General features: G+C 47.6%; 1 protein-coding gene across 1 annotated transcript in view; it reads left to right on the forward strand.

The window, feature by feature from the left end:
* Nucleotides 1–18,500, forward strand: part of CPXM2 (carboxypeptidase X, M14 family member 2) — a 145,231-nt gene that overhangs the window by 25,571 nt on the left and 101,160 nt on the right. Inside the window, exon 3 of the mRNA XM_023224345.2 lies at nt 3,817–3,926. Within this exon, the coding sequence (XP_023080113.2) occupies nt 3,817–3,926 (110 nt within the window). The remainder of the gene's footprint in view (nt 1–3,816; nt 3,927–18,500) is intronic.

An 18,500-nucleotide genomic window follows, 5' to 3' on the forward strand; every position in this document is an offset into this window, starting at 1 on the left:
GGTGTGGGCTCAGAAGGTGGATTGTTACAGGGAAGGGGAGGGGCTCTCTCAGGGAATCAGTCTGAGGGTGATGAGCCTGTGCTGCAGCAGGGGAAAGACTGCCCTCGGGGAGGTGGAAAGCAAAGTCCAAACAAGGAAGGAAGGTCTGGACTGAGAGGGAAGAAGAGAAAGAGCAGAACATTGTGTGATGGAAACCAGGGCCATGCGAGGTGTGGGGGTGAAGGAGTGGCGAGAGCGAGAGACTGCGGGGCCCAGTATAGAAGAAACAGAGAAGAGGCTGAGGAGTCCCAAAGGGCCACAGAGTGACCAGGGCCACTGTGAATGAATGGAGTCAGGAGCAAAAATCCCAGGAAAGGAAGGGACAGAGGAAGCGAAGATGGAGGTGTTGCCCCTCTTGGGGTTGGCCAGTAGGAGGAGGCAGTTGGAAGAACCGATAACTCAGAAGCTGGACGAGCCTGCCTGAGCTGTGTTCACACTCAGCTCTGCGCAGCAGATGCAGATGCCTGTCCCGTGCCCTGTGTCGGTTGTGAATTTGGCATCCCCTTGTTCTGCTAAGAGCACCCTGATCCCAGTGGGCAGCCAGGGGACCAGGTGAGTCAGGCCCTCTCTGGAGGCATGCGTGAGGTTGAGTGGAAACTCAGAGGTGTGATAGGAGGTGGACAGTGCCGTTGGAATCCACTGTTCTACTGCCTAGATGACGGGAGCTCTGTGCCTTTCCACCCGCACATGTCCTGTGTCCCGCCTCTGTCCTTCTCACTTTCTGCCATCCCTGTCATTTCTCTAGGGACTTCCCTTCCTAAGTTGGCTGTGGTTGGTTTCTCACAACCAAAGGGCCGTCACTAACCCACGCAGATCAGTAACGCTGTCTTTGCCTTTCAAGGACTTTGTGTGTTCTCTGTGTGGAATCTCTAGCTTCTTTGTAAGTGGCACGGGCAATGGAGAAGGCTTCCAAACCAAACTAATGGCTCTAAAAATAGCATCTTCTAATAAGGACAAAAAATCCCAGTATCGGAGCATTGGGTTCCTGTAAGACCACATTTGCAAGCAGACCAAGTTCGTGTGTGTTTATCTGGGCTCCTCCCGCAAAGTCATCATCTGTGCTGTGGGTGGAGGGAGTGAAGTTATTGGCTTTGCCATGACACCGTCACAGGAGTGGACAAGAGTGGCTGTTAGATGTGGCAGCTGCTGGCACTGCTGGCTGCAGGAAACTCAGCCTGTGAGAGGGCAGGCATTGCACTTTTCAGTTGCTATTAGATGTGCATCCAAGCCGGGCGCGGTGGCTCAAGCCTGTAATCCCAGCACTTTGGGAGGCTGAGATGGGCGGATCACAAGGTCAGGAGATCGAGACCATCCTGGCTAACATGGTGAAACCCCGTCTCTACTAAAAAAAATACAAAAAACTAGCCGGGCGAGGTGGCAGGCGCCTGTACTCCCAGCTACTTGGGAGGCTGAGGCAGGAGAATGGCGTAAACCCGGGAGGCGGAGCTTGGAGTGAGCTGAGATCCGGCCACTGCACTCCAGCCTGGGTGACAGAGCGAGACCCCGTCTCAAAAAAAAAAAAAAAAAAGATGTGCATCCATGAAACACCTCACTTGTGGGCACTTTCTTTTCACCCCTTCTGTATCTTGGCAAGAGGATGTGACAGAGCTTCTGTCTATTGGCAGAAAAGCAATTTTGATGGATATGTAATTTTAGTCAGGTACTTCCTTTTTTGAATTAAAATACTCACATGCATAGGAGTCGTTGTCTTTTTCTGGAAGAAATGTTTTGAATAGCAATTATTGTTGCTTTATTGAGATGGTACATGATCTATATATGTCTGCCTGTCCATCTGGTGGGCTATCTGTCCATCTGTCTGTCTCTCACTTTGACTGTATAAATGATATAAATAAAGGTGGCTTTGCTGAAGGAAGTCCGTAGAATTTACTGCCTGCTGTGTCTTCTGCTATCAAGGAAGAAGCTGGTGGATGGGAAGACTTTCCACATGGCAATGAAACAGGTTCATAAGATGACAGCAGATCCTTTTGGTGTTTCTGGTGCTTGGTTATGTAGGACTGTTGTGGGTATGTATTGAGTACCAGGATGTGGAGGGACAGGACCTGTGCCTGGTTCCCCCCATCAAGGTCTGAAACCCCCCAGGTCCCTTGAGCCCTGAAATCATAGCTGGCAGAGTAAAGATAAATAGAGGCTATTCCCAGGCCACCAGGAATCACCTGATAGAACCTGCTGCCTAGCCAGCTTGGTGTCACAGTCAGTTGGTGGGGTCTCTCTCTCAGTGGGTGGGGTCTCTCTCTCAGTGGGTGGGGTCTCTTGGTGGGCAGGATCTCTCAGGACAGACTGGTTATTCCTGAGAAAGCTGACTGTGTCTAAGGCAGGACAGGCTGAGACCAGGTGATGGGGAGAAGAGCAGGGAGTGAGCAGGAGATGAAGATAAGAATGGGGCACAGAGGGGCAGCAACCCCAGCTTAGGGAACCCAAGAGCTTGAGCCAGAGCCCAGGCTCCTGGGGCCAGGCTGCAGGATGTCCTGGAGTCCAGCCTCTCAGAAGGGACAGGCAGTGTAATGGGTCAGTGGTCTTGACTCTCAGAGCTTGCCCTGGATTCTGACGAGGCCTTTTGATGGATACCAGTGACCGCTGGGGACTGTGAGCTCCAAGAGGCAAGTGGCATTTGACAGAAAGGGCCCATTGTCCTGAGGTGAGAGTGGAGGGCACAGGCCCAGGCTCCCAGCTGTCTCAGAGAGTGACGGGGTGTGGGATTATAACCTGGGCTCAGGGGCCAAGCTACGGAGGTGCCAGACCATGACAGGGGCAGGGTGGGGCTGCTGGGACAACATGAGAAGGTTCTGTGAGGAGGCAGGGCTGCTGGAGGCGCAGCAGTGAGGATTTCTGAGTATGTAGTGTGAGGATTAACCTTGCTGGTCAGCCACTTGAAGTCCATTTCTGGTAGGCAGGATGGAGAATGACTCTGTGAACACGTGGGACCCAGGAAATACCAGCACATGGGTCAGATTCATGTCCTTCAGGCCTGGAAGGTGTGAGAGCCCTGGGGAGGGAAGGGGGCATGGTAACCAGGTTTTCCTCTGTGAAGTCAGCCTCGGGTGTTTGGCATGCCTGCTGCACAAACCCCCTCAATGCGGGGCCCCCCAGTTCATTGTGTGGCCCCCACTCACTGCATGGCCTTTCACATTCACTGTGTGTACCCCTCTGCCTTCACTAAATGCTCCCCCACTCACTGTGGTGGGCGTGGGGGCAAACAGCAGCCCAGGGGTTAGGGGACCCGTAAACACTGTCATTCTTACAGACAATGGGCTAGGCTGAGACGATCAAGCACTGGTGTTTTATTCCAGGGGCAATGGTGTTTACTAGCCGTGCTCCATATTATCCGTTTTGCAGAGAATGGAAAACAATAGACTTTTTTTTTTCTACTTATATCCCTCTGCTCATTAGCATGCACAATATAAAGGCCAGAGTTGCTGAAGCAAAATCAGCAGGTTCTGATTAATTTGCAGAGCTCCAGTGATGCTTCCAGACTGAGTCACGTTGGGGAAGGATCCTTAATTGGGAACAGCCTCAGACAGTAGCATGGACAGCAAAAGAGAAGGAATATCAGAGCAAAAACACCCCTAAAGCAAATGCCAACAAGAAAGAACATAGGCTTAACGTTGACAGTTCAGTCAACCGTGTCTGGAAAGACCGGGCATGCCTGTGGGTGGCAGTTCAGGGGAAAATGGAAAAGCACGCGGCCAGATTTAGAAAATAAGAAACTCATCCCTTTCAGCATCTGTCCTTGTTTTTAACAAGCATTGTCCTTTCCAGGTTGCCCACCTCTTGGTCTGGAAACCTTAAAAATCACAGACTTCCAGCTCCATGCCTCCACGGCGAAGCGCTATGGCCTGGGCGCACATCGAGGGAGACTCAACATCCAGGTACCTGGCCCTGTGGTTGGAAGGATTTTGACCGCCTTGTTTATTGCTCTGGTTCCTTGAGCTCGGGTCAGGCAATGCCCAGGATTTAAAATGCATTAGCCCGAATTCTCACAGTAAGAAAGGATATTGCTGAATGATCCTAATTTTACAGAGAGAGCTCTGAGACTCAGGGAGGCAATGTCTTCTCCAAAGACTGTCGTGAGTAAAAGTGAGACCACCAGTACCTGCACCCAGGTTGTTCCTTTTCCGCCTTTTGAACACTTCTCTTCCACATGCTGTTGGTCTGGAAAGGACAGGAGGAGAAGGTGGAATGCCTGGGGCATGGCGGGGCAGAGCTGTGGCACATGAGGCAGTGGCATTTGTCTTCCCTTGCCTTCCTGCCAATGCTTCTTGTCTCTGACACACACACATCTTCTAGGCTTTCCTGTGGCTCCCTCCATTGCGTTCCCCCAGGTCAAGCCCCAGCCTCCTGGGGCCATGCACATTCTGGCTGGTCTCCCTCTTGGAGGCTCAAGGGCCTTTCTTAACTTGGGCCTCAAGAGTGTCAGGCCTCCCTCTCTGTCAGTCCCATCAGTCCAAGGTCTTGCTCCAGGAAAGTGAGCCCCTCCCTGCACACTCTACATGCCATGCAATTCTTGACTCCAGACCCTTTCTGTAGCAGGTTCCCCTGCCAGAAACTTCTACTGCCCAACTGTGCCCCACTCACATGAATCCCATCTGATCCATGCGTGAGTTTCCTATTGCTGCTGTGACAAATAAATGTAGCCTCTTCCCACAAATGTATTCTCTTACGGTTCTGGAGGACAGATGTCTCACTGGGCTAAGTCAAGGTGTGCAGGGCTGTGCTCCTTTCTGGAGACTGTAGGGAGAATCAATGTTCTTCCCCTTTTCAGTCTTGAGAAGTTGCCCTGTTCCTTACTAGTGGCTCTTTCCTTCCTCAGAGTCAGCAAAGGCAGGTGGAGTCTTCATGTGACCGTCTCTCTGGTTCTCTGTTCTGATTTCTTGTTCCCCTTTTGAGGATCCTTGAGTTTACACTGGGCTCACCTGCATAGCCTGGGATCATCTCCCTTCCTCAAGCAACCTTCGTTCCATCTGTGACCCTCATTCCTCTCTGTGGTGTAATCTAATATATGCACAGGTTCTGCGGGTTAGAGTGTGGCCATCTTTGGGTGTTATTGGGAGTTATTCTGCTGTCCCATCCCCAGGTCTTTTTTCCTGCCCCACCTCCTGCCGATCTGTTCTTTCTCAATTTAGCACTTGATCTCTGCCGTCCTGTGTGGCTCCCTAATGGCACCGTATTCTAGTTTTCTTTCTAGAGCTCTTCTGTGTGGGGAGTAGTTTCCAAGTCCCTTTGCACATGCACCATCTCTGGTCTAGGGAAAGAGGAGGTTCCTTGCCCATGGCCCTGAGGGCCATCAAGGGTGCACTCAAAGCTAATGGCTTCCAAGTGGCAGAGCGGACCCCTCACTCCCCCAGTGATCTGTGTAAATGTGCGAGGGGCTGCTGCTGTGCTGGGAACTGTGTACGAACAGATAAGTTTCCTTCCCAGGGAGCTCATGGGATTGGGGACATCTGAGCCAAGCTCTGACTCCAAGCTTTGCTGTTTCTCCACCCCACCCCTCAGACTGCACCGCATCAAACAGACTTTCGAACTGTTTAACCTCTGCCACTTTTTAGTTCAGAGGAATTCAGGTAGAACATCTGTAGAACTAACTTTAATGAGATCCGAATGTTGGTTTATAAATACTCATGTAAAAAAAGAATAATAACTATTAAGAAATATTTAGATGTGCACAACTGTCAACTGCAAACAAATCTCTTATGTTTTATGAGAGGATGAACACATGAGCCCTCAAAGCTTGAGCCAGAGCTAAGTTCATGTTCGCACAGCGCCTCCAGTGCCCTAGAAGGGGTTCCAGTCCTCTGAGGAAATAACGGTCAGGCCCAAGCAGGGCGTGTACAGCCTGTTTTGTGCATTCATCAGGGGAGATGTCATCTGATGCTTTGCATGCTTTCACTATAATTGAAATTATCTTTTGAAAGAGAAAGTGTCCATGTTTATTTGTGCTTTTGGTAAAAAATTAAAAGGTCCTGTTAATCCTAAATGTGTTGGGGTTGAATGGGAAGGTGGGGGGCGTGGTGTTTGTGTCCCTCCAGTTGGGAATTCCACCAGCAGAGTGCCAAGCAGGGTGTACCAATGAGATGTTGTAGACAGGCATGCTGAGTGCAGACCTTGGCCTTGACATTTCTAGACTGGGGGCCTTTGGAACAATGATCTCATGTCTCTGAGGCTCAGTTGCCTCATCAGAAAGACGAGAGTCCTGATCACTCACAGGGTTCCTTGAGTGGTGACCTTAGGTGACTTCTGATTTTAAAACATTCCCTGGATCATCTCCTTCCTCTGTTGAAAGGCTCTGGTGGCTTCTACTTACCATATGAGGAAAGTCCCAGGTTGGCCCTGGGTGACTTGGTCCCTCTCTGAACCTTCATTTACTTATTTCCTTGGGTTTTATCTGTCCCTTCCTTGTGAGTAAGCCCCATGTTAGATGTGGCCTTGTTTCTCCTGCTTGCCCAGCCCCTGGTGTGCAGAATAGCACCTGCAACATGGGAGGTGCACCGAGGACATGCACGGAGACCTGGCTCAGGTGCAGATGGTGTTTATTCACGGATCTGCCTTTGCTGGGCTGCACAGGAGCCTCGCCGTGGATGGGGTGTCCAGCAGGGAGCAGCTGGCGAGGCTGTCCTCACTTCATCTTCCCGGCTTCAGATAGTCCTTCACCCATGGGAGGCCTACCCCAGGCAGACGCCAGGCTCCCCTCGGTGAATGCATTGACCGAGCGCACTCTCCTGCCTGTGGTCGGGATGAAAAGGAGGCCGTGTTTGGGAATCACATGAGTGCGAGTTGTCTTCATGGGTTTTTCTTTCTTCAATGGCGTCTTATTTACCCTGATGCCTTCTCACAGGAAAGTCTCCGTACCTGCTCTTAGACTGGGAAGCTGCTGCTTTAACAGCCAAATCTGGGCCCGCCATCCCCAGCCTCTGGCTCTGACCCCAGTCAGGTACCTGGTGTCAACCCCAGAGAGGGCAGCGTCACTTGCAGTGTGTGTCTGTGGGCTTCGACATACAGCCCCAGTCCCCCATGGGAAGCTCACCAGGCTAAATCGAGGTGTCAGCAGGGCTGTGCTCCTGTGCCTGCTGGTGACACAGGGAAATGGGGACGAGGTCAGCCCACTTTGTGGTTTGTGTCTTCCAGAGCCAGTGCCACATGCGGTGTGAGTCCACTGTCACAGGTGCATAATTAAAGTCAGTGTGCTCCAAAAATACATCTCCCCACACAGAACGGTTTGAAATGCAGTTTAAAAATAACCACATCTTGTCTCACATACGAGTATTTTGTAGGCGTGTTGAGCTAATGGGATTTTGTGATCGAGAAACACCAAGATGTCAGAATTAGAAACTGTGTTTAATACCCTAGTGCAGGCTGTGAGGTGGTTTAGCCCAGCGCCGTGCCAGCCCAGGACTCTGTAGGTGCAGATGTGGCTGTGGTCCAGGCTGGAAGGCATGGGGCTCACAGGCTGGGATGCTGGTGCTGGTCACTGCTGAACAGCCGTGTGGACTTGGGTGAGATGCCCTCATTCTCCGAGGTTCAGTGTCGTCATCAGGAAGGTGCAGATCCCACCGCTGGCTCTGCCTCCTTCGTGGTATTGTGAGGGTCAAAAGGAGTAAAGAAAGAGAATTGCCTTTGGCATTTCTCAAATGCGTATTCTTACCCATTAGCATTCATTCTTGCAGCAGACCGTTGTGAGGTGCCTGCTATGTGACGGGCACAGAAAGGCCACGACAAAAAGCCCTAGGAATTCTCTGCCTTCAAGATGCTTCAGTCTGTAGCAGAGGGAGAGTGGGCATCAGCTCCAAGCATTATTGGCACAGTGCTAAGTGCCTTACGCGCGTGATTTCATTTATTCCTCCAACATGGAAGACAGTCCTGTTATTATTACCTCTGCCTTATAGAAAACAGACACGGGGAGCATGGAGTGACTCAGCGCACATTTCCCAGGAGAGGCAGATTAAGAATCCAGGCAGCTTTAAACCTTAAGTTGTTTCTCCTAATGATGCCATAAAACTGCCTCCCAAGTCAACAGATAGAAGTGGTGTAGGTTCAACAGCTGGAATAGTGATCGAACTGTGTACATCTCTCTTTTCTGACAACTGTCTTACATTGATTTATTCATGGGCACCCTTGCCAAATGCTGAGCCGCTTGCAGAAAATGTGACTCTTGCATTTTTGGGTATTCCCTACCCTGTGTGAGCACGGCGTCTGCACATATGGATGCGCTGAATCAGCAAAGCTTTCCTGGAGTGGCTGCAGTACTTAAGGGAGCTTAAGCAGGAGAAGCCTAGCAGGAGGCTGGGCAGGCTGGTCTGCTGTCACATGTGTTTTTCTAGTGCATATTTGCCCTGTGTGGTTGGCAGATACAGGGATGATGTCATTATGACACAGAAAAGCAGCATTGGTTCATGTACAACTTTCACTAGTCTATGAATGGTCTGTGGGACCGAGTATCAGCACCTGGCCACAGAATGCCCTGTCACGGGTGAATGTGGAGTCTATGAATGGTCTGTGGGACCAAGCACCAGCACCTGACCACAGAGTGCACTGTCACCTGTGAGTGTGGAGTCTATGAATGGTCTGTGGGACCGAGTATCAGTACCTGGCCACAGAATGCCCTGTCATGGATGAGTTTGGGGTCTATGAGTGGTCTGTGGGACCGAGCACCAGCACCTGACCACAGAGTGCCCTGTCACGGGTGAGTGTGGAGTCTATGAACGGTCTGTGGGACCGAGCACCAGCACCTGACCACAGAGTGCACTGTCACGGGTGAGTGTGGAAGCTGCAGAGTCCTGTGCATGGCGCCCTGTGCCTCCTGTTCTTCTGTGTCGGTGGGGCCTGTTCTGGTGCATTGCTCAGGTTCCTTCCCCGTTTTGCCCCAGCCTTCAACTCAGCAGCTCAGCTGCCTTCCATTCGCTGACATCATCGGCCTCCCTGCTTGTTTCCTTTTCAGATCAAATCCTGTAATTACAGCTGTATTTAAACACTGTTTTGAGCAACTCAACGTGCCTTCTTAATTGTGCTAATGTATTTTTAGAATTAATTTTTTTCAGTCTTCTGCTTCCAGACCTGTATAGATTTTGAATGGGCTGGCTGGTGAGCTGGGTTTTAGACTGGGAGCTTTTACTGGAATGCATTTGCCATGTTACCGCAGAAATACCTGTCTCTTTTTCCATCATTTTAAGCAGAAGACTGAAAGAGTACTTATAACTTAATACTTCCTTTTTTCCAAGTAGTATTTTACTTTTGTTAACTTAATAATATAAGGTTAGAGAAAAAAACAACATTTATATTTTATCACTACATTGGGACAAAATAGGCTTTCCAGGAATTCAAGGAAGACATCCAGTTCGGCAGGAGAGCAAAAGTTCGGACCCTCACCTATGATTATTCTTCCTGTGTGCCCAGGACCCTTTTATACTAACTCACTTGCGAGGCTGTGATCTCATTTGGAAACAGTCACTGGTTTCTTCCATTCTGGGAGCAACTACAGACAGATTGGAAATTAACATCCTGAGTCTCCAAGAGAACATGTTGACAATGACCTCTAAAATCATGCTCAGGGCCAGGCACGGTGGCTCATGCCTGTAACCCAAGTACTTTGGGAGGCCGAGGCGGGCGGATCACCTGAGATCGGGAATTCGAGACCAGCCTGGCTAACATGGCGAAACCCCGTCTCAACTAAAAATATGAAAATTAGCCGGGCATGGTGGTGCATGCCTGTAATCCCAGCTATCTGGGAGGCTGAGGCAGGAGAATCACTTGAACCTGGGAGGTGGAGGTTGCAGTGAGCCAAGATCATGCCACTGCACTCCAGCCTGGGCGAGAGGGTGAGACTCTGCCAAAAAAACCAAACCAAACCAAAAAAAAAACATGCTTAGATCCTTTGCCTGTAGTTAGTTAGTTAGTCTTAGGAAGTGACCCTATATTCAGGTGGGTCATCTAATGGCAGCTCATCACCTGCCCCACACCAAAGAATCCTCCTTTGAGGACCCTAAGATATTTTCCCTGGGTCATAAACTAAGGAAGGGGGTTCAGGGACAGCAGCCCTGCCGAAGTGACTTATTGCACCACTGTTATTATTCTGGATATTTTCTTAGCTGGCAAGCCTTGAACAGATTGCAGTAGTAAGTACTGCCACATCAGAGGGCTGGCTTTCAACCTCATTCTCAAGGATTTAAATTACAGTAAGTCAGACTCTGATCTGTGATCAGAAGAAATGAAACATCAAGTGTGTGGTTGGGACTCATGATGTCACCACAATTCCTGCCTATAACTGGGGATGTAAAAAAGTTGGTGCTCAGATCAGAGCTTGGAAGAAACAGCTGTTGTTTTGAGGTCACAAGGAAAAGCATAGCATGCTGCCTACACGGCTCTGGGCATTTTGTGATAGTCTGGTCACAGTCGTTTGCACTCTGTGGACCAGGTCTTGTCTCACCCATGTTAGAAATGACTGAGAGTTTGGTCCCCTAGAGAGCGAGGCTCACCTCTTGGAGCTCTTCCATGAGGAAACGTCTGGCCGTAATAATAGTGTCTGTCAGAGCCATTTCCCAGCACCACTGGAAGGAATCATGAGTCCTCTCTCAGTCATTTCCTTAAAAAAATTCTATGGAGCACCTTGATGCCAATATTAGAATCTAATTCCAGTGTTTGCATCCCCTTTTTACCTAAAATGAGGTGGGACACTTGGAAGCAGCCGCTGCCCTTGGCTTCATATGTACCCCCGCGCGAAGACATGAATGCAATTTTAGAACATTGAACCAACTGAGTTTTATCCTGTGTGACAGCTCATATTCCAGGGCACGTCCTGTACATGTCTCCCTGTACCTTTTGGCCCCAGTGCTCTTGGGGCCCGACTTTGACCAAAGCTGGAGGCCACATTTCTCCTGGCAGGAAGTCTATAGAGTAACTTGGGCAGCACGATTTTCCCAGATCTCACCCATGCCGGACTCACACCAGCCTGTGGCTGGGCCCTGCACCTGTGTCTTTGACCCTAAGCCTATCTCTCCCTCCAGGCCTTCCCGATTTTCTGTTTTGTTTGTTTGTTTGTTTTTGTTTTTCCTGGTATGCAAAACCTTGCTGTGACTCTCAAGGTCTTCTTGGTGGCCATATATGTGCTAAGTGCTGCAGATGCAAAAATAATCACAGTAGACGTAGTTTCCGAGTCAAGGAATGTCGTATTTGTTCTGATAAAGGGATTTTGTTCTACATCTGGCTTCAAGCAAACAGTCTGGGACACAGTGTTTGGATGCCAAAACACTGGAATTTGGGGTATTTGGATTTTTATGGGAATAACAGGACCGAATATTTTAAATTGTGACTCCCTTGAAAAAATCAAAAGGAGTATCTATTATGATGGTGATGCACTGTTCATATTTCTCAAGAAGCTTACAGCGTAAACACCAAGCAGGTAGAAGGGCAATGTGACCTCAAAGTAAAAAGGATCCAAAACCACCAAAGCCTCCTTGACCCATGAATCACAGATTATTAAGGAACCACAGGGTCATCTGGTTCAGATATAGATTCTGTTCTGTTTGCTATGTGCATTTTTCTTTAATATGTTATTAAATTTCGTATGTTGTGTCCTTGAAGCACTAACACAGAGTGACCTACACACCTGATTGCCGGGAGACGTGCGCATCCAGGAGATGGTCATCCTACCGGTGTACAGTGGGGCAGGGGCCCTGGGGAACCAGCCCCATGAGGCATCACTGGAGAAGGCACAGTGCAGTTATGACTCCGGAGCAGACACACAGGCTCCGGGGGGTGACTGTTGAACAAGCTGAGCCATCACGTGGGTGCTGGAGCTGGCAGGAAAGGAGTCCTGGGTTTATCTTCAGCCAGAAAACTGAGGTTAGGGTCTCAGGTCTGTACTTAGTAGCTGTGGCGTTAGAGCAGGTCACTTAGCTCCTGACTTCAGTTTCCTTATCTCTAAAACAAGTATACATATTTGTTATATAGCTAGCTCTAGGGCCACCCCTGCTTCCCAGCTTGTGCCTTATCTCCCTGACCACTGGCTTGAGTTTCCCCTAGGATCTCCCACACCCACATCCAGGCAGGGCCCAGAACAGTCTGATTTGAGAGGCATCAGTAGTCACCTGTGTGTCCATTCAGCAGTCATAGCTGCTTCTCCAGTGATGCCTCATGGGGCTGGTTCCGCAGGGCACCTGCCCCGCTACACACAGGTCAGATGACCATCTCCTGGACGGGCACGGTTGGGAATCAGGTGTATAGGTCATTCTGTGTTAGTGCTTCAAGGACACAATAAACACTGTGTAAGCAGAAAAAGCCAGGATACGGAGAGGGAGGAGAGGAAAAAGGAGAGTAGGAGGGAAGGAAAGAATAACAGAGCAGATTCTTTCTTTTTCTTTTTCTTTTCTTTTTTTTTTTTTTTTTGAGACTCAGCCTCGCTCTGCCACCCAGGTTGGAGTGCAGTGGTGTAATCTCTGCTCATTGCAATCTCCACCTCCCAGGTTCAAGCGATTCTTGTGCCTCAGCCTCCTGAGTAGCTGAGATTACAGGCACGCACCACCACACCCAGCTAATTTTTGTATGTTTAGTAGAGACAGGGTTTCACCATGTTGGCCGGGCTGGTTTCGAACTCCTGACCTCAAGTGATCCATCCACCTTGGCCTCCCAAAGTGTTGGGATTACAGGCATGAGCCACTGTGCCTGGCCAGATTATTTCTTTTATTTATTCATTTTATTATAACAACAACACAAAAACACAACACACCTCTGGAAACCTTTTATGTACTCAGCACTGTCATAAGAACTGAGGAAACAACGCTGAGCAAAAACAGAAGAGCCCTGAGCACTTAGCAAATATTTACTGGGGGTCTATGATGTGCTGGCTTCTGTTCTAGGTGCTGAGGATGGCTTAATGACCAAAATAAACATTCCTGCCATCTTGAAGCTTGTGTTCTAGTGCAGGAGGCAAATCAAGGCAGGTGTATTAGTCCATTCTCTCACTGCTAGAAAGAAACAGCTGAGACTGGGTAATTCATAAAGAAAAGAGGTTTCATTGGCTCATAGTTCTGCAGGCTGTACAGGAAACAGAGTAGCTTCTGCTTCTGGGGAGGCCTCAGGAAACTTACAGTCATGGCAGAAGGTGACGGGGAGGCAGGCACTGCTTACATGACCCTAGCAGGAGCAAAAGAGTGGGGAGGTGCCACATACATTTAAACAACCAGATCTCATGAGAACTCACTCACTATCCAGCACAGTTCTAAGGGGGAGATCCACCCCCATGATCCAATCACCTCCCACCAGGCCCCACCTCCAATCCTGGGAATTACCATTTGACATGAGATTCGGGCAGGGATACAGATCCAAACCATATCAGCAGGAAATGTAACAAGTCGTAGTGTTTATTGTTATAGTATGTTAGAAGGTGGCACATACTGTGGAAAAAAGGGAAACAAAACCAGCGGACAGCTGGTAGTGGTAGTCAGCGGGCAGGCTCTGGGGAGGTGGCAGCCACTTTTCAAGAAGAGGATCAATGGGGAGCCAATGGGGTGTGGGAAGAGCATTCCAGGCAGAGGAGATGGCTTGAGCAAAGGTCAGGGTTGGAAGCATGCTCGGCATAGCCAAGGGGCAGCAGGAGGCTGGAGTGAGCATCAGGGGAGGAGACATGCGCCAGAGGTAGCAGGAGGCCTGCGGGCCCCTGGCAGGACTTTGGCTTTTAACCATGAGCCAATTAGGGAAGCCCTGGAAAGTTCTGGACACAGAAATGACATGCTGTGGCTTACATGTGAAAGGGATCAACCTGGTTACTGTGTTGACTTTCGGGGAGTAAGCGTTGAAGCAGAGGCCTGTTAAGGGGGGTGACTTCAGGCCCTAGACAGGAGGTGGTACTGGCTTGAGCCAAGATAGTGATGGAGGGGGTCGGAAGTGGTTGGATTTCTGATGATGGAGGGGGTCGGAAGTGGTTGGATTTAGGATATTTTGAAAGTAGGATTTTCTGTTACAGGGCAGATGAGGTTTGGATGAAGGATGCAAGAGAATAGAAGGGAGTTGGGCATGTTCCCTGTGCTTTTTAACCTGCACCTCTGATAGTCTAGTAATCTAATGGGGAGATGAAATTACTGAAAAATATCCTACCCGTGAATGCATAATTACAATCTGTAATGAGTCCTGGGAAGGAGAGGAGCAGGTGCATTCATTCCCTGGTGACTGCCACGACAAAGTTGTAAGCCCAGACAGGGCAACTGTAAACAACAAACACTGATTCTCTCACAGTTCTGGAGGCTTGAAATCTGAAATCAGAGTGTTAGCAGGGCATCTCTCCTTCTGAAGTCTCTAGGAAAGGGTCCTTCCTTGCCCTTTCCAGCGTCTGGTGGCCTCAGGCATTCCATGACATCCCTGGGCTGATAAATGCATCACCCCAGTCTCCGCCTCCCTGGTCCCTCAGCCTTCTCCCCATAAGCCTCTACATCATCTGCCCTCTGCCTGTGTGTCTCTGTGTTCAGATTTCCCCCTGTTTGAAGACGCAGTCATGCTGGATATGCCCATCCTGCTCTAATCTGACTGCATCTTAACTAAGTGCATCTGTACCAGCCCCATTTTTTTTTTTTTTTTTTTGAGATGGAATCTCGTTCTGTTGCCCAGGCTGGAGTGCAGTGGTGCAATCTTGACTCACTGCAACCTCCACCTCCCGGGTTCAAGCAATTCCCCTGCCTCAGCCTCCCAAGTAGCTGAGACTACAGGTGCATGCCACCATGCCCAGCTAATTTTTTGTATTTTTAGTAGAGACAGGATTTCATTGTGTTAGCCAGGATGGTCTGGATCTCCTGATCTCATGATCCGCCCACCTCAGCCTCCCAAAATGCTGGGATTGAGACATGGCGCCTGGTCACCAGCCCTATTTCTAAATAAGGTAACATCCTGAGATTCCAGGAATTAGGGCATGAGCCTATTTTGGAGAATAAGAAACACAATTCAATACTGTGGTTCTGTATGCCCAGTATACCTGCCTCAGGCTAGAGCTTGGAGGGCTTTCCTGAGGATGGAGTGAGTACTTGGGCTAAATGAAGAAGGATGGTAAGTTGAGAGTTTATTGGACAAAGGTAGGCAGAGGGAGAGAAGAGCATTCCAGGTCAAAGGGAAGAGTGTGTGCAAAGGCCCTGTGGTGGTAGGGAACATGGTATATTGGAAGTACTGAGGCAAAAAGCTACACTGTGGTTATGGTACAATGTCATGGCCAATGGCCATGAGAAAATGAACTTTCCATCATTAGTCGTCAAGTAAATACAAATCAAAGCCACAATGAGACAGGATGTGCAGGCACCAAAATGGCTTTGAAAAAAGGATAATATCAAGTGTTGGCAAAGATGTGGGGCAATGGAAACATTCATACAATGCTGGGAATGTAAAGTAGCACAGCCACTTGGAAACCTGCTTGGCAGTATAATAGTCAGTTCTTATCTGGGGGATATGTTCCAAGACCCCCAGTGGATGCTTGAAACTGTGGGTAGTACCAAACACTCTTAGATGCTAGGCATGGATTTCTTTTTTTTCATCCACAATTTCACAGGTAGAAAATTCATTCTTACCGTAGATCTTAGCATCCTCAGCATACAGTTTTATTTCTTTTTAAAATTAAGTTGAGACCTTTCATCTTTTTCACTTAAAGGAAGCATTTTACTTGTGTCCTGGGCATATCTGAATTACCACTACTAATACTCTTGCATTGTGGGACCATTATTAAGTAAAACAAAGGTGACTTCAACACAAGCGCTGCAGTACCAATTCTGATAACCAAGATGGCTGCTAAGTGACTACGGGACAGCTAAAGTAGTTGGTGTGGATCGCCAAACAAAGGGAGGATTCACATCAAGGTGGAATGGTGAGAAACGGTGTGAGATTTCGTCACCCTACCCAGAATGGCACGCAGTTGATAAATTGGTTATTTCTGGAATTTCCCATTTAATATTTTTAGACTGTGGTTGACTTCAGATAACTGAAACTGTGGAAAGAGAAACCACAGATAACAGGGAACTATTGTACTTATTAAAGTTGAACATTCTCATGCACATTGACTTAACAAATTCACTCTCGGCCGGGTGCGGTGGCTCAAGCCTGTAATCCCAGCACTTTGGGAGGCCGAGATGGGCGGATCACGAGGTCAGGAGATCGAGACCATCCTGGCTAACGTGGTGAAACCCCGTCTCTACTAAAAAATACAAAAAACTAGCCGGGCGAGGTGGCGGGTGCCTGTAGTCCCAGCTACTCAGGAGGCTGAGGCAGGAGAATGGCATAAACCCGGGAGGCAGAGGTTGCAGTGAGCTGAGATCCGGCCACTGCACTCCAGCCTGGGCGACAGAGCGAGACTCCGTCTCAAAAAAAAACAAAAAAAACAAAAAAAAAAAAACAAAAAAAACAAATTCACTCTCATGCCTAAATGGAAATGTGCTAACATGTGCACAAGAAGACATGAATAGGTGCGTTCATGGCAGCGTTATTTATAACCCCCAAATAGAAATAATCCACATATATCATAAGTCATTTTTATGTACTACAGTGAAATACTATATGACAGTTTAAAGGGCTAAATTACTGCTGCATGCAATTGTCTGGGTGAATCTCCCAGATATAATAAATATTGAGCAGAAGAAGCCAGACACAAAGAGTAGTTACAGTAGATTTCATTTGTATAAAGTTTGAAAATAAGAAAACCAGCCAGAGAAGAAAGAAGTCAGAGCGGTGGTTATGTCTGCAGGAAGTTAATGTCTGGGAAGGGGTGCAGGGAGCTTCCGGTGTGCTGCTCATGGTCTACATCTTGGTCTGGATGTGGTTATGTGGGTACACACAGTTTGTAAAAATTGATTGAGCTGCACACTTAGGATTTGCACACTTCTCTCTATCTATTTTAAAATTAATGAAAACTTTATGAAAAAGCTGCTCTACTAAAGAAGAGAGATATATTTGATTTAGTCTTTTAAAAGTGAATGTTAGGGCAGGCATGGTGGCTCATGCCTGTAATCCCAGCAATTTGGGAGATCAAAGCAGGTGGATCACCTGAGGTCAGGAGTTCCAGACCAGCCTGACCAACATGGTGAAACCCTGTCTCCACTAAAAGTACAAAAATTAGCCAGATATGGTGACTGGCACCTGTAATCCCAGCTAATGAATCCAGGAGGCGGAGGTTGCAGTGAGCTGAGCTTGTGCCATTGCACTCCAGCCTGGGTAACAAGAGTGAAACTCCATCTCAAAAAAAAAAAAAAAAAAAAAAGAAGAGTGAATAAGAGTGAATGTTAAGAATATAATAAATGAAATTAGGTGATAAAGGGGAAGGAGGAGAAGCAGCAGGAAGTAGAAATAATGATTTAATCACTGCCCATAGTAGGGAGTTAATGGGTACTTTCTAAGAAAATATAGAATTAAGTATGTTATGTAAAAGACATAGTTACTAAATCAACCACTAAAACAAAGGTACAGCTCGTTAGCATTTTCAGAGGAAATATGCACTTAAAGCAAAAAAAAAAAAAAAAAAAATCAATAGATAAAAATAAAACAAAGTTACAGGAAGCAATAAAAATAGAATATCTAAGAAACGCGGATGATTCATTCAGACAAAGAACATCTGTCAATGGGCTAAATGGACCTAACTCACCTATTAATAGAAGAAAACTGAAATTGTACCATAAAGCAAGTTTAATCACAGGTCACAGCAGGAATATACTAAACACAAAGGGAATCATACTTGTACCCTCAGTGGCTTCCATGTATTGACTGTGTTTTCTGTGACAGGCTCTATATAAAATACCTGTAACTGTGACAGTGGTATTATCACATATTTTATTTCTATCCTCATTTTATAGACCAACTGACCTAATTGGGGGTATTTAAATAATGAGCTGTAGAATGAGGACTTGCACTTGGCCTGCATGGGTTTCTGAGCCGTGCTGCCTTCTTGGAGTGCACAGGAGAATATACACAATCTTTATGGGGTCACTGATAAGTGAATTAATAATTGTTTGAGAATTAAACTTGTTTCCTAGATATACAATGTTAATGGCTAAAGCATTTTGCAGATTGTCGTTAAATTGAATTAGAACGTTGATGTGAAAACATTTGCCTGTTTCTTTTTCAGTTAGTATATTTCTTCATCTTTTCTTCTTTTAAATAGTTAATAAATGGTTTATGGTGTGTTGAATAGATTTTATTTTTAAATATTTTTAATTTTAAACTGTGGATATTTACTAGGTTCCTTGGCCGATGCAAGGAAATAGTTAAGAAATTGGTTTTGGTTTTAAAAATTGCTTCAAAAACAATGAAGCAAAAACAGTGTTTCTGTGCAGCCTACTTTACTGATGATTAAGGTTGGAATTGGGACAAGGTGCATTGCCAATTTGCAGAAGGATCAGCTGATTGCACCTGGAAAGTTTTATGGGTTTATAGCAGTGGTTTATTACAGAGGTTTATTGAAGATAGATATTCAGACCACATGACGGCCATTTTAT

This window comes from Piliocolobus tephrosceles, chromosome 9 (assembly GCF_002776525.5).
Source record: "Piliocolobus tephrosceles isolate RC106 chromosome 9, ASM277652v3, whole genome shotgun sequence".
NCBI lineage: Eukaryota > Metazoa > Chordata > Mammalia > Primates > Cercopithecidae > Piliocolobus > Piliocolobus tephrosceles.